Genomic DNA, 21822 nt, shown 5'->3' on the forward strand with positions numbered 1-21822 from the left:
AGCAAAAATCCAGGCTGCATTTGAAAATAGTTGTTTGTATCTAGATTATACACACTCCTGTCTACTACAATACATAAAATGCTACAAAAATTAAATTACATTAAGAGTCAAAACATAAGTCATATTTGACAGTCCATTTTTATACACCTACAGTCCTCTGATATATATATACACACACACACACACACACACAAAACATTTAACACATTTTTATTCACTATGAACAGACGTGGGCACCGCAGTGTTGACATGCTTTGAACATTGTTTTGCATCCACTTATGAATGCAGACTTTCCCATGCATGAGTCAGAAATGACACATTAATATTACATAATTATGAGAACAGTGTCTTACATATGGCACAATTATTTCAGTGCAATAAAAAAACAAAACAAACAAACACAGATGAACACTGACTTTCTATTTCATTAATGCAAAGATCCGGTTAAAAACATCAAAACCGTAGTGTAAAAGAAACCTACCCAGAAAATGAACTGAATGCACTTGAAGTACTTCAAATTAAAGTATCCCAATAAAGTAAACATAAACAGCTCAAGTAGATTCTGATTTATGTGCTTTTTACAAACTGATGAACTGGTCCAATGCTCTTCAGGACGTAGAATGCATGGATTCAAGAAGAAAAGATTTCATCCATGATTTGCTGTGTATTTTGCAGTAAATCTTCAGAGTGAACTGTTGAAGGAATAGTTCTAGCTGACAGTGTACTCGCCCTCAGGCCATCCAAGATGTAGCGGAGTTTGTTTGTTCATCAGATTTGGAGAATCCGTTTAGCATTACATCACTTACTCACCAATGGATCCTCTGCAGTGAATGGGTGCCGTCAGAATTAGAGTCCAAACAGCTGATAAAAACATCACAATAATCCACAAGTTCTCCACACTACTCCAGTCCAGTCCATCAATTAACATCTTGTGAAAAAAAGATGCATGATTATAAACACAAATCCACCATTAAGACATTTTGGCTTTAAACCTTTGATTTCAGCTAAAATATGAGTCCATAATATTGCTTTCTGCAGTGAATAAGGGTCTGAATCGGGTAAAAAAACATGCACAGATCCAGCACCGTTTACTAGCCAAAACAGCCTAAAACAGTTCTAAACAAATGTGGTTTCAAGTTAAAATGCCTTCATGGTGAATTTTCTTACAAACATTCAGCTTTTTTTCCCCTCACAAGACACTAACTGATGGACTGGAGCGGTGTGGATTATTGTGATGTTTTTATCAGATGTTTGGACTCTTATTCCGACGGCACCCATTCACTGCAGAGGATCCACTGGTGAGCAAGTGGTGAATTTCTCCAAATCGGTTCTGATGAAGGAACAAATTCATCTACATCTTAAGACAGTCTGAGAGGGAGTAAACTTTCAGAAAATGTTTGTGAATTACTCCTTTGAAAGTACTGGGACAGAGGGTTCAGGCACAGGTGGTGCACTTGCTGTGTTTGGCTGGATGTCTGGCACTGCAGACACATGCATATGTCCGTTATGAGTTTAAAGCAGGGTCCAAGTGTTTTAAAGCCCCTCCCACCAGGTGTAAACTACCTGTGATGAGGACATGTATGTTTACAGCCGCTCGTAGTGGAGCAGCTTTCACATTTATGCTAGGTTTAACCGGTATGGCACATTTGTTTGGGTCCGACAGAACTGAGTCTCTTCCCTGACTGATCCACTGCAGGGCGCTGAGGATGCAGGGAAACACCAGCGTGTCGCTGTGTCTTTCTGCCACCAATGGCAAACCACCTCTGATCAGAAGCTCCGCCTCTGGCTTCTGCTCCTGGCCATTCAGAACGCGCCAGCTCTGCTGGTTGTCCAGGCAACGTGTCAGCATGTTCTCCACAGACACATTAAAGTTCTGTTGGTCTGAAGGACAGAGTGTGTTATTAAAACAAATACTTTTTAATGTATTTTAAGTGATTTATCTGAAACAACCTTCATGTAAAATTATCAGGAATCTCACAAAAACTCAACATAACAGCACATAGTCTGATGTTAACAGAGTGTTGGATTACAAATTTATAAAATGTTAAATCTAGGTTCCAATGTAATAGTATATAAACTGAAAAAGTTAGGTACATTGTATTTAGCATTTATGGTGAAGATGATGACATCAGATGAACTATTCTGTTAAACAAAGTTTGTAGCAAGAGGTTCCTGCCAGTTCCTGTTCTCGTATTATAAGTCAAATGAGCCATTCTCGGAGACTCTCACCTTTTGTTTGTAATGGCTCTTGGAGCCCCTGCCCCAATCTTTGGGAAGTTATGCTGATTGGATTAGGAGTGGTTAAATGGGGCAGGTTGCGATACCTGAATACTTCATTTGTGTGCTTTGTTTCCATTCCTAAGCACTGCCCCCTAAATGTATATAAACTACAATGCTTTAGTTAGACTTGGATGACTGCAGCGACGCACAGCGAGTTCTCAATAAAGAGTAACTTCTGTATGAAAGGAGTTAAAGGAAATGTTTACAAATATTGAATAACAGCACATTTTAAATGAGTTTCCTGAAATATTTTTTATCAATGTTTCAATGTTGAATAAAAAAATGTAATTCATAATCATGTAATTCAGTATAATTTAATTTAAACTTGAATTACATTTTTAATAAATTAAATCCCCCCCCAATTTTTTTATTTTATAAAATATATTTTGAATATATTACACAAAATTACATATAATATAAAAAAATATATATATATCTATCATTGCAATGCTTTTTGGGATAGCCTGACTGTGCTGTATATTTTGGACAATACATCTATAAAGGCAAAAATCTAAAAAGTCCTTCATCAACCTTCATGCTAAAAGTTCAATTTATCCATATCATGTTGCCTAGTTAGTCAGCACTCTTAAGACACGGAGTGCTGGAAGCATCTCTTACCTGCATTACAGGTCGCTATGGCCTCCGTGATGTTCGGACAGAACACGGCAAAATCAAAATGACAGGGCTAAAACAAAGAACAATCGTTAGAATGATAATACAAACAAACATGAGTCTGGTTGGCTTAGTGCAGATTAATATGATTAAAAAGTGTGAAATAACTCACTACGAGCAGTTTGAGCATAGCAGCACAATCTCTCTCTCCTGTAGCGTTGAATAAAAGCACCCTCACCACCGGACCACTACAAACACAAAGAGCATTAAACACCAACAAAAATGAACCAATGTCTGCTGATACACACAATTCAAGAACCACTGTTTGGCTCCACTGAACATATTCTTGAGTTTCTACTACATGCCTTTAGATATGCATTTAAACCTTTTAGTTTTAAAGTTACAATCATAAAAGTATTTTAGAAAACAGATCGTTTTGGTCCTTATTTACACAGTTTCATTATGCAGATGCTTTTATCTAAAATGACTTGCACAGCATTTAACGTATACATGTATTTTATCAGTTCACAGCTTCCCTGGGAATGGAACCCATGACCTGGTGGTAAAGGGTTAGTTCGCCCAAAAATGAAAAATTCTGTCATTAATTACTCACCTTCATTTTAATCATTAATTACCATTTTCATTTCTGGGTGAACTATCCTTTTAACTACTGCCTGAGTAAAATAGGAAGGCCTTCTCACCCTGCGTTTCTCTCATGTTGTGGTGCGATCTCATTGAACCAGCAGACACAGGCCTGCATGCTGCGTGTGGTATGAGCTCCGTCCAGGAAATACGTCACAGGACCGTGTTTTAGTGTCTGATTGCGCCCAGGCCACTCAGTCTCCGCAAGACCTGTGAAAACATCATATGTATATTAACTACAACTGCTAAATGCACTATGACCTTTCCAAGACTGTGATTTAGTAATTTTGTAACTGTAGTGATTAATTATCAGGACAAGTAACCAAAGGGCTGCAAGTTCAAATCTCAAAAGTGGCCGTTTTAATTATATATTTGAGAAGGTTTTTGTGCATGAAATACATTTTAAAATGCAGCAATAACATCCCTGTCTCTTACTTGTTGCTGCCTATGTAGGCAGCACACATCAAAGCAGTTCACAAAGTTTCAAAAATGAGCTTTTAATTGGGCTGTATAGCGTGTTTTTGCAGACCTTTGATCATCGCAGGACTGGGCTGGAAGGCTGGAGCTGGACTCACACCGCTGAACTCCACTGGAGATGACGCAGGATCTGAGGAACAAACAGCTGATTAAAAACACAAACTGAGATGTGTGAACTAACCCACAAACAGTCAGAAACACGCACCTGTGAGGAAGTGTCTCTGCAGCCAGGTGTGTGAGAGCTGCAGAGCCAGAGAAGCGTTACTGCGCTGATGGTGACCGGCTAAACCCAGCCTGAGCGAACCTTCGCCTTGATACTCCTCCAGATCAGGACACACTGATAACGAACACTGAGAGAGAAACAGAGAACAATGTAAGCACATTAACTGCATTTTGAATTGTGTATTTGAAGTGCATGTTTGTATTTCTCACCCCAATTTCTTCCGCTCTCTCTTGAAGCACCTTCATCGGCCCATCAGGCTGTTTGACTGTGAACGCAGGAACTCCTGGCTGCAATAAACACATTCACTGAAAACCTTCCAACATGCAATGTTTTTAAATTCTTTTTCACACAAGAGCAACAAACATTCACCTTAAAAATCCCTCCTTTCTGCCAGGCAATTTTCTCAATGGTGTCTCCCAGAATGCTGGTGTGATCTATGCCTAAAGAGGAGATGCCACACACCCAGGGACGCCTAAGAAAAACCATTGTAATAAATTAAACCTCAATCACCTTTAAAATGAAGCGTATCATTTCTGTCCCATTAGCAGCACCAAATGCAAACACAAAATAATGAGTTTCAACAAAAACATCCATCTGCAGAGTTGTGATCTTGAAAAATTGTAGATATTATACACATCACCTTTAACCATGCCATTTCATCCCTCGACAACCTTTCCTTTATTAATACAGGATTTGTAGGTTCAGTTTTGTAGCACTTTGGTGATTACAAAATATTATCACGCTAAAAGGAAGAACACATATGGCAAATCTTACAGAAGTGTTTCAACTTTTATAGCTTTAAAAGTTGATTTGCATTTATATTTTTCAAGTACAAGTGTTTATAAGTTGTGGTGAATTTCTGAAGACTGTTAAAGGAATGGTTCACCCCAAAATTAAATTTAACTGAAAATGCACTCTCAGGCTGTCCAAGATGTAGATCAGTTTGTTTCAGATTTTAAGAAACTTAGCATTCCATCACTTGCTCTCCAATGAATCCTCTGCAGTGAATGGGTGCCGTCAGAATGAGAGTCCAAACAGCTGATAAAAACATCACAATAATTCACAAGCAATCCACACCACTCCAGTCCATCAAGTAATGTCTCCAAAATCTACCAACATATGTGTTTAGACCTTTTTGGACAATTTTTGCTTGTAAATGGTGCTTGATCTGTGCATATTTCTCACCTAATTCAGATGAGACAAAGTTAAAAATGCCTTGATGGATTTGTTTCTTACAAACACAGCTTTTCTCTTCAAAAGAACTAATGGACTGGAGTGGTGTGGATTATTGTGATGTTTTTTTATCAGCTGTTTGGGCTCATTCTGACGGCACCCATTCACTGCAGAGGATTCATTGGTGAGCAAGTGACGGAATGCTACATTTCTCCTACATGGCCTGATGGGGAGTTAAAATTCAGCAAATTTTCATTTTTGGGTGAGCGTTTCCTTTAATGCTTTAGAAAGGTTTTGTGTGCAACTAAAATTAAGGTGTTTCTGAATAAAGTTAAGTTGACATTATTAGCTGTTATTGAGAAGTTCATATAAAATGCAGAGCACTGATTGGTTCATGTGGTCAGTCAGGATCAGGACTGATAGGATCAACTAAACTCATGAAGAATGACGATCAATGATTGGCTGCTACAAGAGGAATGTATCACGCTTGAATTATGAAAGCCAAATAAATGGAGATTAAATGGAGGTCACACTAGAATAATGCATCACAAAGACAGCATTAGACACGCTACACTGAAGCAGACGGGAGCAAGACAGTAAAAACTCTGATTCTCAAGGCTGAATAGTGCTGTGATACCTGATGATATTGGTGCAGTCATACGCTCCACCGATCCCAACCTCAAAGACAGCCAAATCAACCTGCAGAGGAGACACAGACAGAGAATTTAGGTGAAGGTTAATAACCAGCATTTATAATAAAGGACAATGATCTCTGAGACAAAATAATTAAACTTTGACATTGTTGATAAGATGATAAAAGAGTACTAAACACCAGCAATAGATCACTATCAAATTAGTTGATCTGATATGTAGGTTTCATTACAGACTCAACTGTTGTAATAAAACGATTCAGTTCAGTAAAACTGCTCACCTTCTCCTGCAGAAAGATGTGAAAGGCCAAGATGGTGAGAAAGCGGAAATAAGCAGGCATGCTACCGCCATGGGCAACCTGAAAAGTTAAACAAATATGACAAAGAAAGCCTTTAAATACCACTCATATCGCAGCTGTGTATTGCCATTTATGAAGGATACATGGATGCAGATTTTCAAAGGGACCTTTTAGGTTCTGGTGTTTCTTTCCTCACATGATTGACATGCTGTTGCGATTATGCAATTACATGACCAGACGCTTCGCATTTACACTTAACACAATTAACATGGAACAGATGCAAATGTAATAGAGCAGCCAGCAGGAAACACGCACTCCTTTCACAGGAATTAAAGCATTAAAACTCAAGAACCAGATCATTGTTTAAAGCTACCACTTCTTCACAAATACATCAGTAAATCTTGTAAATTGTTTACATTTTTTTGCATCAAAAGCATTCATAAAACTATACATGCAATTATTAATACATGCAAATATTAATATATTCAAATCACAATTACCCTTGTGATCGGCTAACCTCCACATATTGTTGCGTTCAGGATTGTGTCATAACCATTGTAATTCACGACTGAGCCATTTTTCTATTAGTTTTCAAAAAAATGGTCTGGTATATAAACAACTTGGGAAGAAGTTAAATTAGTGAATGCCTACGTTGTTTATTGATTTAAAAATATAATCCGTCTCACCTTTGTCTCCTCCAGTCGACAATACACCTGCCAGAAGTATTTGGTGAAGAGCTCTTTTCCTATTGGCTGCCCATTGATTCTGATTCGCTCTCTCACTTGCACCAAATGAGGTGAACTAAAGAGAGAATGCAGAAAACAAACAATACACAAATCAAGCCACATAATAAAGATAACACAGTCAATGTAATGATTTTACTAGTGTTTGATAAGCCGTAAAAGGTCTTGCTGTGAACAATGGTCAGTGATTACATAAATCATTAAGCTTGAGCTAAAGTTCAACAAAACCTAGGACAGACTGATTACATCATTCACACGGTAATACTGACGCGACACATAGCTTTACTTTCTCCTCAAAGAACTGGTTTATTTGAGTGGACAGATCAAGCAAAGTTCAGCATGAACTCACATACATATGCATGCATGAATAAACAGTGGAGTTATGCAACACTTACACTGATTTAAAAACCCTGCCGCTTCTACAGTCACTAACAAACACTGAATTATTTTGGCTAATTATAATACCTGTAGAATCCAGTCCGGAAGCCATAGTTTCTCAAAATCTGTTCTGTAAAGGCACATGTTGAACCCTAAAAAACAAACATATATATTTTTAGCATTTTGTTGAACTTTTATAGTGCTCAGTAAACAGGATTACCTTTCCTTTTGTTCCAGTTACGTGAATAATATTTAGACGATCAAGTTCCTCCACCTGAGGACAAACAGGACACATCAGTGAATTTTGAACGGTTCAATACACAACATATTCTAGTTAAAATAAAGATGTAAACATGTTTTAACAAGTCAAAACGAGGAACGAAGAACTTGTTTTCACGATCCAAAGCTGAGTTTCATTGTTTTTGGTTGCCGATGAGCAGTCACAGTTAAGCAGATATTGACCATTTATAATAGATTTATATGCGTTTTATAATACTTTTACAATTATAAGCTTATACTGTTTAAATAATTTGTAATTTATATTTTTTAGTTTTTTGTTTTTAATTTAATTGTTAAATAGGCATGACCACTTATTCAAGCTACAAAAATATACAAAGTGATTATAGAAATTATTATTTATTTTTAAGTTTGTAATTAAAATACAGATTGGAACGTTTCAACAAGTCAAAACGAGGAAGAATCCATTTGTTATGAATCATATCTTTTGTTTTGTGTCCATCAAGTTGCAATCAAAAAGATATAATGAAACAAAATTAAGTCTCTTTCATTTGTAAAGTATTTAATTTTCCAAAAATAGGCATTGCCACGCAGTTATTTATTATACAAAAATATGCAAAGGCTAAAGCAATGTACTTACAGAAATTTTATGTATGCATACACACTGACATTTATCGATGCATTTAACAACACTGATATTTAAAAACGTAAATATTTTTTACACAATGTTGACTTAATTCATTAAAAATAGAAAGTGTTTATTATCCGCTCACTAAGCTGTCAATCAAATCTCTTAATCAGCCAAGGATGAATGATTATTGGCCTAGACTGATATCAAAATTCACAAATAACAGCAGATTTATTGACATAAATAGTGGTCTATCATTTGCATAATGCAGCTACTGTGATATAAAAGCACTCCTAGTCATATAATGATTTTGGTCGTCCCATTCACTCCACTCATGAGTATTTTAGTGTTGTGAAGCTGATACCTTGAGTCCTGCCCGCTGGAGGAAGCCTCTCATGGCCTGCAGCTGGAGCTCAGGATGACCTCTCTCTCTCTTCACCTGCTCCAGAGCGCTGGCGTTCGTCTGGAGCGTGTTGAGGGTGCAAACCGCATCCTGAAAGACATTCATAATGCTACAGGATCTCAAAGATTTCATGCCATCTCAAACACCAGCTCTGGAGCTCACGAAACTGTCATGTTTACATCCAATCCAGATTCATAAGTCGCTAATATAAAAGTGTAATTTTGAGCTGATATTCAGAGACTAGCCAGATGTCCATCTGAAGCTTTAGCCTCTACAAAATGAGGCTTTACTCTTGCTTTACTAACAAAAACTGAACTTCTGAACTCTTTCATAATATTTAGTCAATGTTTAGCCAGAATATCTGGTTTATGTAGTACAATCATATTACAACTGACAAATGAAAACCGTTTAAAAAAAAAAATGTTTTATTGCTGAATGTTTTGGTTGGTTGGTGACCGTGATCAGATGAATCATACCAGGCAAAATATAAATTGCATATATTGACAATCACTTATTAACGAAACAGAACATGCTTGACTAGTAAAGTAAGATGAGGCAAATCTAGTCCTGACACCATAACAAATCTGAGGAAATCTCAGAAAAAATAAAATAAAATCTAAGATATGCAAGTAGTTTGATAAATGTGAATATTAAAATACTTTATGTTCTTAAAAAAAAAACTTCTACTATTCTATATACATAATTACATAAAACATAAGCAAAGCATTCAGTAATTGTTATTTTACTGTCTTTTTTATTCCCCTTCATGCCCTATATTTCGAATATAAGAGATATAAGCTTAATAAATTCAAAACTTTGACAAATTATCGAGTTTCAAGAAGATCTAAAATAATCTCCTAGATTTTTTAAACCTTATTAAAGAAATAAATTCTGCATTTGGTCAATATTCCAAATGTTAACAATTCCAACAATAATTTGTGACAGACTAATAATACTTGGTCAGATTTGACATCTACTGTATCAACTGTCACCTAATTCTCTAATAAACAAACAATAAACATAAACATAAGAGATACAACAAGCTTAATAATGAATAAAACTAGATATTTTCTACACTCACATAATCCTCAGTTATGGCTGCCTGAGCACATGGCCTTTATGAAAGTATGCAGAATATATGGCAAGCTGTTTTGACAGCTATTGCTTAAAATAACTAGAGTCTATTTTTATGTTAATTCTTTTTTTAAACTACTGTGACATTATTACACGATTATTCATTAAATACTAGCACTAATTTCTTTGCTATCATCCAAAGAGCGACAACTTTCTATTCATTTGTTATTGGTAACAACTTGCGCTTTGTTACCAGTAACCGTTGCTTGCAACTAAGTTTCCTGTGACTAGAAGCAAAGAAATAAGTAGTATCTTATAAATAAATGGTAATAACACTTTATAAATAGTACGTTTGTTATTGATAAATGTTATTCGGCTTGCCATGAGAACATGTATTGACCTCAATGGAATGCAGTCTAGCCAAGCGCTCATTACGCGGAAAAAATTTGCCGCTCTTTGATTTTAAACTCTAACGGCTGATGTAACAACTGTCACTTGTGAATCAGCCGCGTGCGCTGGATTTACCGCGTTATTAAACGAGCCCAAAAGTCCAAACAAAAGCGCAAAAACTCAACAATCGTTGTTAATAATTTCCATACAGTACGCATAACATATGGACGCAGTATGCTTTACCTGGTAGTCCATTCTTCGGAACCGCGGAGCAGCTTTGGTGCTGGAGAATCTCGCTGACAGCTCGGTGATTTTGGTCCAATGTCGGTTGCGCGCGGAGACTTCGCTACACGCGCGTAAACGCTCCAGCACGCGGAACAAGCGCAGCATGGTGACCCAAAGAGAGCAGGAAGCAGCTCCTAATTTGGGGAGTTTTCCTGTCAATACGGAACACCAGCGTCATACCACGCCCCCTTCTTGCTCGCCGTACAGATTTCACTACTGTTTACTATCGCCAGCGCGAGCGACAACAATTTGGCGCATTCGGTTAAATGGAGAATTCAAAGATGATTTGTGATTCGCGGAATTCAAGGCGGTTTGCAAAGTCAAGAAGCTGCAAAGCGGTTAGTTGAGTCACCGTAACATTTCCTCCAGCTCGCTGTCGATTCAGACCACTGTTTTAACCAGGCTGCGTGTTAATGAGCTCAGAGAAACACGGCGCACTGCACAGGTGCTTGTTAAAAAACGGCATTTGTCTGGGTTGCCATGCACTGCTGTTAAACGCTTCTCACGTGTCAGCTGTCTTCAAGAGCCAGCGGCGCACACCTCGTACTGCGCATGCGCGCTCTCACTTATAACCATGCAGCACCGCCACCTGCTGGACAGAGCTGGATAGAAAAGCTTCATTTATAAATCAGCTCAGATATCAAGCTTGATTGAGCTTTTATGGTTTTGTATGTTTATTTTTTTAATGTAATTTAATTTCTCATTAGCAATTATAGTTTAGAAAATCATCAAAACATATTAAAACTGGAAGGAAATGTAACTACTTGATGACTGTTTCATTTCATTTTTAAAAAATTTTGAATAACATTTTAATTTAATTAAAAAAATTATTACATTTTTTAAAATTAAAATCAAATGTGTTGTGACAAAATTATTTACATTAAATTAACATTTATGCATAATAATATTGGCAATCAGGAAGCAAAGTGTAAAATTAAGGTTCTCAGCTTTGTTTCTGGAGAGATAACTAAAAACATGATTTGAAGCAGGAATGACAATCTCTCCTGCAATTTTGCTAAATGTGGCCAGTAGATGTCGCAAGAAGACAGAGGATGATCCTCTGATGCCTGAAGACCCACATCACGATTATTTATCACATAACTACTAAAATTCAAATGTTCTTAAAAATATTTTTAACTGTTTGTGAAATTAATTTAGAACAGTTTAATGGCATTGTTAATTAGTTTGGGTTAATCGACATCATTGCTAATAGTATTTAAAGTTGCAAAACTGTACTTACAGTGTTCAAATAGCCTAGATATGTAATCAAATTGACTGTTCAAGTCATTTCAACTTCAAATCATGCTTCAGATATAGTAAACTGACTTAAAAATATCGTGTTAAATGTCATATAACTTAAAAAATAAAGTTGAAATTGGTTAAAATTAATTTTGATTAGTTCATGGAATAAAATATTTTGCCTATTATTTTTTAGAGTGCTGAACTATGATAAAGAGCTACATTACTGTTTTGTAAAGTCTCAATGGTGTTAGTAATAATAGTTAATTATAAAGCTAATAAAATATTATTTTCTCACTTTTAATCCACTTATAAACAAGTGATTCCACATAAAAATATACATGGGTTTACCTTTAGTATCAAGGGGTGTTGTGGCATAGTGGTCAACAGATCAATGGTGGTAAATGGATTAATGGAAGAAAAATATATTCATATAAATGTATCACTGGAGCTGTGCGAAGTCCCCTCATGCTTCAAACGCTCCACCATCATCCCTGTCCCAAAGAAACCCAAACTTACTGGACTTAATGACTACAGACCTGTGGCTCTAGCATCTGTGGTCATGAAGTCTTTTGAAAGACTGGTTTTGGCTTATTTTAAGGACATCACTGGACCCTTACTGGACCCCCTGCAGTTTGCCTACAGAGCAAACAGGTATGTGGACGATGCAGTCAATATGGGACTGCATTATGTTCTGCAGCATCTGGACAGACCAGTGACTTGTGTGAGGATCCTGTTTGTAGACTTCAGCTCCGCTTTTAACACCATCATCCCAAACTAACTCAGCTCTCCGTCCCCACCTCCGCCTGTCAGTGGATCAACAGCTTCCTGACAGACAGGCAGCAGCTAAAGCTTGGAAAATTCCAGTAGCCCCTCACTGCAGAACAAAGATCCAGGGGGCGGGGTTGGATCCACATCCAGGGGGTGGAGGTTTAGGGATCAGGGGTGGAGACGGGTAGGCTTAGGTATATGTAAGATGGGAGGAGTTGGATCTAGATCCAACCACGCCCCCTGGATCTTGTGTTCTGCAGTGAGGACCATCTTGAAAATTCTCATCCAGCACCCGCATAATCAGCACTGGTGCCCCTCAGGGCTGCGTTCTCTCCCCACTGCTATTCTCCTTCTACACCAATGACTGCACATCTAAAGACCCCTCTGTCAAGCTCCTGAAGTTTGCAGACGACACCACACTTATCGGCCTCATTCAGGACAGTGACGAGTGTGCTTACAGACAGGAGGTTAAGGAGCTGGCTGTCTGGTGCAGTCTCAACAACCTGGAGCTGAACATGCTCAAAACTGTGGAGATGATCGTGGACTTCAGGAGAAACCCCCCTGCTCTCCCCCCACTCACCATCATGAACAGCACTGTGACTGCAGTGGAGTCATTCAGGTTCCTGGGCACCACAATTTCTCAGGACCTGAAGTGGGACAATCACATTGAGTCCATTGTGAAAAAGGCCCAGCAGAGGTTGTACTTCCTTCACCAACTGAGGAAGTTCAACCTGCCACAGGAGCTGCTGAAACAGTTCTACTCCGCCATCATTGAATCTGTCCGGTTCAGCTCAGCTACCAAATCTGACCTCAGAAAACTACAGAGGGTAGTCCGGACTGCTGAGCGAATCATTGATACAACCCTCTCCAGTCTCCAAGAACAGTACTCATCCAGAGTGAGCAAAAGGGCTGGATAGGGCTACATAATTGTCTATATTATATATTGTGTTTTTGCTATTTTGTATATTTGTATATTATTCTTTTTATTATCTGTGTCCTGTCCTGTCACTGTCATTCTGTTGCACTGTAGCCTCGTATGTGTAAACATACCTGGCAATAAAGCTCATTCTCATTCTCTCTCATTCTCAAATAGAGTCTCTTTAAGTCAATTATGTGGAATGAGAAATCTGTATGATTGATCGAACATATAAAAGCTCATTTGAAGGTTCCTGGCTCGATCCCAGAGGTCTTACTCATTGCTATACAGTGACCCTTGGGTTAATAGAGCAGAAGTGCGTTTGCTTACATCCCATCACAGCGCAGGACAATATATGTGTCCAGCGGACAGAGAAGGTGAAATTCGTGAGAAAGGCCACATATCAGGAGATGATCAAAGAAACTTCTAACGACTCCGTATTAAAGTAGTCCAAGCATGTGATGACATTTAGTCCGGTGTGACGGGCCTTTTAGCTTCATTGCGTGCTAAATCCATTCCCGTGATGAGATCCTGAATTACTGAAATGGAAAATATGCGAGTTTCAGCCCTGATTATTGGAAGATGCATGTGCGGTGATAGTGAGCAATTTAGATAATGACCACCAGTCATTCTGCCGTTTATCCACATGTAAACACGGTTTATCTCAGTGAAACATGTGCGTGAAAGCGATTACGAGGATGTCAAGATTTGGTCAGAGAAGTGCAAGAAATGAGAATACGGTGTTATGTTGGATTCAGAAAGGCAATGAAGGAGATCTTTCCAGTTCTAAGGAATGACTTGAAGATGAGAGATTACAAGGGCTAGAACACAGTGTCTCTGGCCTCTGGGCTTTTATCCAGATTAGACCCAGATTCCCATTTCAGGTTCTGTTACGTAGAGCCTTTTGGCTTTGGCCTGAAGCCCTTTGACCTCGGAGGGAGAATTGGAAAGGTTTATTATTTTTTTTTCCTTTAGTTAATTAGTAGGTTATATGTGTTTTAAATTGAATTTATGTAAATATTTATCCTTTTTCAACTTAAATGTATAAATCGATTTTAAAAATCCATCGTATCTTTAGACGCCATTTTGATTTTAATGCGGGCGAAAACGAGGCTGCGATTTACAACAGTCTTAAAATGACATGTGCTGTATAAAGATGTAGTAATGGTCAAAAATCATAAGTTTCAGAACTGTTTCATGAAGTTTTTGTCCACACAATGTTTTTTTTTTCCGTTAGTGCGCATCGTGTAAACGCGCTGTACTTCTTTCCCTCGCGGCCTCGTTCTCATTCCTGTCAGGAATTAAATATGGCGCTACCCTGACTAAATTATTTTTCTATAAAATTTTATGGCTTTAAATCATACAGACAAGCTCCTTATGTCATTTGAGTGTAGTGAAGTATACGTCCAACATATAAAAGCTCATTTGAATGCATCACACCACTAGAAAGAGGTTTAATAATTGCTTTAATTTGCCCATCGCCTCACAGTGCTACAGGGTGATTCCCTTTTACAGAACAGCGATCAACTGTTAATCTCATTATTGCCTGTAGCGTCATAATCAGAGAGTAAGACAGCTTCCAGAAGAGAATTAAGGACAATAAATACATCTCAATATTAGGTTTTTAAAAAACAGCATCTAATAGAAATGATTTATGGAAACACCATTTCACACTACATATGCATCTGGCTAAAACAGTCCTTGAAAATGCACAGGCAATGCAATACAATCAAAAGAAATGGAAGACATTATTGATCAGAGAATGATGATGATAAACACATCTATGTACAAACACTGACTTGTGCCTCTAAATTCAAGTTTTAACGACTGTGGTGTTAATGTGATGTTTAAAAAATATTCTACACCAGATTTAACGATTGAAATATCCTTGTGCCAAACATAAGAGAAAATTATCTGTCTTAATGGCAGTATTTAAGTTCCCACACACACAAAAACAAGGAAATCTGCGTATTGCTGTCACTTGGTGCAGCTGTTCCACATTAAATCTCATTTATTGAGTCCTTACACCTCTCAACGTTTCATCTCAGTATAAAAGACGTCGCTATCTACAGCATTACTTCTTTTTAAAAAAAGTACAATAAAAATATCCAATCATAAAATCACCATAAATCATCTGCTTCATAGTAAATACATTGAACGCAATCACATTGAAAGTATCCGCCCTGTTATGGATTGTCATTTACAACGAATAAACAGATCTAGAGTTCACAAAAGGGCAGAGGGAATTTAGTCAAGAGGCATCCAGCGCGGTTCCCGCTCTTCTTCGCGTCACGTGACTTTAAGATCGCCGTTGACATCCGTTACATACTGCATAGAGAAATGCTTCACTCAAACACAGAGTGCCTGGCACCTACAGTCCATTATAAGAGGTAGAACTAGAAAATGGTATTCATATCGAGTGTTTCCCACTTTAAGTGTCTTGTTAAGAACAGGAAAGATTTTTGTCTTTAAAACGGCAGTTTCCCTTATTGGGATAAATACGGCCACCATTGTGGTTTAGTAATAATATACACTTAAATACACTTCTAAAAGACTAAAGGTTTGAGTTTTCGGATGAAAAAAACATACTAAAAGTATCAAAGAAAACTATGGAAGCTTGTTTAAAAAAAATGTATTGCGGCCTTTTATCTCACAATTCTGACTTTGTTCTTGCAATTCTGTTAAAATCTCAATTCTGACTTTTTTTCTCAGAATTTTCAGATTTTTACATTTCTGAGAATAAAAGTCGGAATTGTGAGCTATAAAAAAAAAAGAGAAAAAAAAAAGAAGGAGTTGTGAAATAATTCATTCTTATTCAGGCTTCCATAGAAAATTTAATTTGTTCATTGATATTTTTAGTTAATTTGATCTAATGTGCTCATTTGAATGAAGTGCAGTTATTTGGCCAAAAGAAAACTCAAACCTCAAATTTGTTTCGTTTCATACATAATTTTTTTCTACATTATTAAGACTGATTATGACATCATTCTGATATGCTTTCTCTTTAATAAAATACGGTTATTAAAGTTTAAAAATGATTGGAAAAAAATCAGTCTGGACCCAGAACCTAAAAATAAATCGATACCAAAAATACTCTTTTCAACTTTCCAACAGTAATGCTACCAAAACATCAGGAGGATATACTGAAGAGCTAAAACAAAATTCAATAAAAAAAAAAAAAAACTAAAGAGTTTGTGTTTGTGCAGCTATAGGTTGTAGTGTTGAAATGACATGTGTCTTTTTTGGATTTTAAAAAGAAACATTCAAGCAAAGTTTTTTGTTTAGCTGATTGACCAAACCATCATCTGGACATAAAGGTGTATGCGTGAAAGTGTTTTCAGGAGTGTTTAAAGAGACGTTTCGGAGGCTGGAGTTTTCCAGAAGAATTTGTTGTTTTCGGGGTCCAAATCGATTCTGATCTGAGGCACCATCTTCTTAAAGGGGTTTAAATCCTGACTAGGAGAAAGCGAAAGAGAGAGCTGTTAGATGTGATTACAAAAACACAGCTCATAGACATGCATTATAAACTGATTGGTCTGCCAATGCATTACAGTGATTTTACCAAAATTAAGGCTAAAATGAACATGGTAGTGCTGGTTCCATCAGCTTGACCAGCACTAACCACCATAAACCAGCCGGAGCCAGCGTGGAATTCATGTTGATCTAAGCTGGATAATTATAGACATGCATGTGCACACAAGCTCTCACACACACAGATTTACCTTGACACAGTCTTGGAAAGGAAAAAGTGCTTTCCATCAGTAGGGAGTGAGGAAGGACATGGGCTTTCCTATGAGAAACAAACACATGTGCTGTTAATATACATACATACACACGGCAGATTATCAGATCATAATAAAGGTGTTATGATGCAGCTGAAAAGAAGAGTTGATTGGTTAATGGTTAGAATTAAAAGTAGTAAAGAACAGGAAATGCAGAGATAAAACCCATCAGGTTAAAGTCAACATGTTTGCAACCCAGTTTACTTCCGTAATGTGACACTTTTGAATGAAACAGGATTTTAAATGAAACAATGATTCAGTGTTTTCTTGAAATTAAAACATCATTTTGTGATTTTGGAGTTGGTAAGATGTTTTAATGTTTTTGAAAGAATCTCTTCTGTTCACCACGGCTGCATTTATTAGATCAAAAATAAAGTAAAATCAGTAATATTGTGAAATATTATTACAATTTAAAATAACAGTTTTTTTGTTTGAATATATGTTGAATTTTCAGCATCATTACTCCAGTCTTCAGTGTCACATGATCCTTCAGAAATCATTCTAATATGCTGATTTGCTGCTCAAGAAACATTTATTATTATTATCATCAACGCTGAAAACAGTTGTGCTGCTTCATATTTCTGTGGAAACTAATATATTTTTTTAGGATTATTTGATAAACAGAAAGTTCAAAAGAACAGCATTTATTCATAATAGAAATATTAAGTAAGGTTAAATAAGGTTGTGAATAGGAATTGTGTTTTAAACAATGTGCATTGTTTCTCCCACAATAATTAACAAAAAGGATCGTCAGTGCAACCGTTACGAACCTGAAATCATTAATCGTTAAATTCCACATAATTCCCATCCCTATAGAGCAGAAAAAACCCAGGTGTTTGGAGAGATTGAGAAATAAGTGCAAAAAGTCAATTGGTTTTAAAGGCGGATCAAGTTATTTCGCTAAAAGACAAACATTTGCATTGAATCACGCACGAAAAGACCAGGAAAATGTATTAGGAAAGTAAACAGGGTCCATTTTGACTGCACGTTGACTTTAATACATACAGTACACATAGTGATTAAGCGTGTGTTATCTGTTATTGATCCACAGACCAGGAAACCAAGCAACAGCATAAACAAAGAGAAAGACTGGATTCAGAGATGTTTTGCGGTGGCGTGTGTGACGACAGCCGGAAGAGGGGAGGGAGAGGCCATTATTAAAGTTGTTAGTAAGAGGACAGAGTGACGGCTGGAGCCCCTGCGCGAGGTGGAGGGAAACCCTGCGTGTTTACTCACGGTCTGAGGGCTTCTCCCCCAGCACTGGCTCCTGTTCCAAGGCCTCCATGGAGATCTTTATACTGGGAACGTTCTCATTGGCTGGAAAATCCGACTGTAAACGCAGGGGTGGGACATTCTTACCACTGCAGCTTTACTGAAGCACTTGTTTCTAACACACACTGAGAGAGAGAGAGAGAGAGAGAAAGAGAGAGAGACTCACGTCGTTCATGTCGCTGTCAATGCTGCCTTTCTTTTTCTTCTTCTTCTTCTCGTCCTCTTTCTTCTTCTTGTCTTTCTCGGGCATGACGTCATCCAGGTAACTGAGATCGTGCTGCGAGAACACATAATCCATGGCCTTTCTCACCGCGACCAACGCAAGAATCTGGAAAAGAACAGAAAGAGATCTCAGATGTGTGAAGATTAACCCTGTATAGACTCACATCCGAAATAATAGGTTTTTTTGGGAAATGGAACAGTTTATAGAAACTTTAATAAGATAAAATAAGATGTATATGTGTTTTGATTGTTATATGTGACCCTGGATGACAAAACCAGTCTTAAGTGTCAATTTGTCAATGAGCTTTCCATTCATGCATGGTTTATTATGATCGGACAATATTTGGCTGAGATACAACTATTTGAAAATCTGGAATCTGAGGGTGCAAAAAAATCTAAATACTGAGAAAATCGCCTTTAAAGTTGTCCAAATTAAGTTCTTAGCAATGCATATTACTAAACAAAAATGAAATTTTGATACATTTACAGTAAGAAATTTACAAAATATCTTCATGGAATATGATCTTTATTTAATATCCTAATGATTTTTGGCATAAAAGAAAAATGGATAATTTTGACCCATACAATGTATTTTTGGCTATTGCAACAAATATACCCCAGCGACTTAAGACTGGTTTTGTGGTCCAGGGTCACATATTTGATACATCAGGCTCACATTGTATGATATAATGAGAATATGGTGCTCTTTTTTTGATAAAGAAAAAACATCTAAATTTTATTCAGAGGCCCAAACTCAGCAAAATATGCAATTTGATGCAGTTTCTGACATTTATGTGGTCAAAAAGAAAGATGGAATTCTGACAGAAGTCAATGAGATCTTTATAACAGTATTAAAAGTATTAGATTTGTATGAAGTATTACGCTACATGCATAAAGTGTATATAAATATCAGTTTTCACTCTTTATGTTCCAATAATGTCTTAGTAAGATGATATTTAAATACTTAGTTTTATGATCCAAACATATAATGCAATGTAATACAATGACGTTAAATAAATGTTCCTCAAAAGCCTAATAATCATATTTGAGACTCACGTTTGAACATGATTTTTCTAAAAAAATGATGTATGGACAATCAAGTAAACCAAAGTTTCAGTACAGTAAATGTTCAACTTTAAATACTAATAAAGATATAAAAGTGATTATGTTTACGTCATATAAATTAGTAAAGATTTCACAGCAAAAAGACGTGTTAACCACAACCTAATTCATACTAAAGGCATTTTAATGCTAAAAAGTATAAACTATAAACCAGTTTTGTGTGCAGTGCACATCCGATGACCATTAAGCTGACTAAGCGTATTTTGACTCACCATCACAGGAAATATGATGGCTGCTACTGTTGACTTCAGCACCCACAGCAGAGCCAAACACAGCACCTGTGAACAGACACACACATTCATCATGCACATACAGCACTAAAGCTATAGATCTGAGCCCTGTTAGGAGACTGAGCATGTGAGCACACACACACACACACACACACACACACACCTGTATGAAGGTGAACAAGTGAACCCGTCTGAGCGGTACATGTCTCAGGTAGATCAGATCTGGCTGGTGTTTTGCAGGCATCAACGAGAGCTGGAGACGATCCATAAACTACAGACACAAAAAAATGTATTCGTAGTTTATTCAGAGGCAGATATCCTGTTGTCACAAAAATGTAAAAAAACAACAACAATATTTTGAAAATTAAATTATCTAAGATAATTAAGTATATTTCATTTTAATATAATATTTTCTATACAAAAATATAAAATGTAATAATAAATATACAAGTAAATAAAAACATTCTGTATATAAATAGATATATATAATATAATGACAATTAAAATGATCTTATTTAAATATATAATATGCAATATATGTATTCTATTAAAAAGGGTATAAAATATCCCATTTATTCTATTTAAATTCTATTTGTTTTTCTATATTTTAATTAACAAATAAAAATAAAACTACTTAAAATAATTTTATTAAAATATATAATATATATGAATTCTACTTTAAAAAATCAAAATGTAATAATTTTATAATAAAAATCCAGTTGTCACAAAAATGTAAAATAAATAAGTAAATAATAATAATAAAATAAATAAAAATATAATATTTACATTAAAAAATATAGATTATTTCTACTAAGTAAGATGTAAAAGGGTTGGGATGACTTGTGCATCAAGGTTTAACAGCAACCACCATTAAACAAATGCACATTTTGATGTGCAAATCTGTCCTGAAGTGCTCTAGGTTTATCCAGGCATTTTACACCGTGAAAATCCTGCCTATGCCTGATTTATCCCAACTTTCCTGAACTCAGATCATGTTCTGGAATCGGTCGGGTTCCCAGGCTCCAGCGGAGCTCAGGTAGTCGGGAAGATTAGGGTCTCTTTCTGCTGAACAGTAACATGACACTCGCTGCGCTGCATGAACTCACCTGGACACCATTGAGAGAAGCGACACCCATGTAGAGGAACACGCCGTACAGGACGGGCATAGGGATGAACTGCAGGGATCAAACCAACCACACAGTATTGCAGCATTATATAAATAATACCGCTTCAGTTTGTCTTCAAACACACAGAGCAATACTGTACACACATACAGAATCAAAGGTTACGCAAAGACAAAAGCAGTATCCACCAAGCACACCCCAAATCCAACCTAGTCAACATAATATGCTCCAAAGGAGAAGATTTGAGCAATGCAAACAGCTTATAATGAAAACAAAAGCCTCTACATCCTGGTATGAGTTTTTTCCCCCCACTCACAGGTCAATAGCCTTTACAAAACTGTGATGTTTACAAAGTAAATATCCAGTAGGGGGCAGTAACTGCACCAACCACTGAAAAAATATACAGTTATACCATGGTTTAATGGTTTTTTTGGACACCATATAAAAATAAAAATAAATGACTGTGCCAGTACCATGGTGCAGTGATAGTAATACCACAATAAAGATAATATCTCTAAATTGTATACATATACATACACACATATACAGTGGGTACGGAAAGTATTCATACCCCCTTAAATTTTTCACTCTTTGTGCTATTTCACATGTGATATTTCAGTTTTTCTTTTTTAATAAATCTACCAAAATGT

At 36.7% G+C, this 21822-nt stretch overlaps 2 protein-coding genes across 3 annotated transcripts in view; both read right to left on the reverse strand.

Moving 5' to 3' along the window:
* Positions 1 to 259: 259 nt before the first annotated feature.
* On the reverse strand, positions 260 to 11066 carry fpgs (folylpolyglutamate synthase). Its single transcript, XM_058758962.1, has 15 exons — positions 10453 to 11066; positions 8707 to 8835; positions 7698 to 7751; positions 7565 to 7629; positions 7043 to 7157; positions 6339 to 6416; positions 6045 to 6106; positions 4604 to 4706; positions 4444 to 4521; positions 4217 to 4361; positions 4064 to 4141; positions 3594 to 3744; positions 3065 to 3140; positions 2899 to 2965; positions 260 to 1881 (listed from the first exon to the last, which is right to left on the reverse strand). Exons 1-15 carry the CDS (start codon positions 10597 to 10599, stop codon positions 1505 to 1507), a joined length of 1725 nt encoding a protein of 574 aa, XP_058614945.1. The 5' UTR covers positions 10600 to 11066; the 3' UTR covers positions 260 to 1504.
* Positions 11067 to 14869: 3803 nt separating this feature from the next.
* slc4a4b (solute carrier family 4 member 4b) overlaps positions 14870 to 21822 on the reverse strand; it is a 51342-nt gene continuing 44389 nt past the window's right edge. Inside the window, exons 21-27 of one of the 2 annotated variants that reach the window (XM_058757143.1) lie at positions 21155 to 21223; positions 20212 to 20319; positions 20031 to 20096; positions 18641 to 18802; positions 18439 to 18532; positions 17143 to 17210; positions 14870 to 16872 (exon numbers count right to left, since the gene is read on the reverse strand). In XM_058757143.1, coding sequence (XP_058613126.1) covers positions 17179 to 17210; positions 18439 to 18532; positions 18641 to 18802; positions 20031 to 20096; positions 20212 to 20319; positions 21155 to 21223 — 531 coding nt within the window. In that variant the 3' untranslated portion in view covers positions 14870 to 16872; positions 17143 to 17178. Of the gene's footprint in view, positions 16877 to 17142; positions 17211 to 18438; positions 18533 to 18640; positions 18803 to 20030; positions 20097 to 20211; positions 20320 to 21154; positions 21224 to 21822 lie in introns of both variants that reach the window. The other variant, XM_058757142.1, reaches the window with a different exon arrangement.

Source organism: Onychostoma macrolepis, chromosome 21 (genome assembly GCF_012432095.1).
Source record: "Onychostoma macrolepis isolate SWU-2019 chromosome 21, ASM1243209v1, whole genome shotgun sequence".
Taxonomy (NCBI): Eukaryota; Metazoa; Chordata; class Actinopteri; order Cypriniformes; family Cyprinidae; genus Onychostoma; species Onychostoma macrolepis.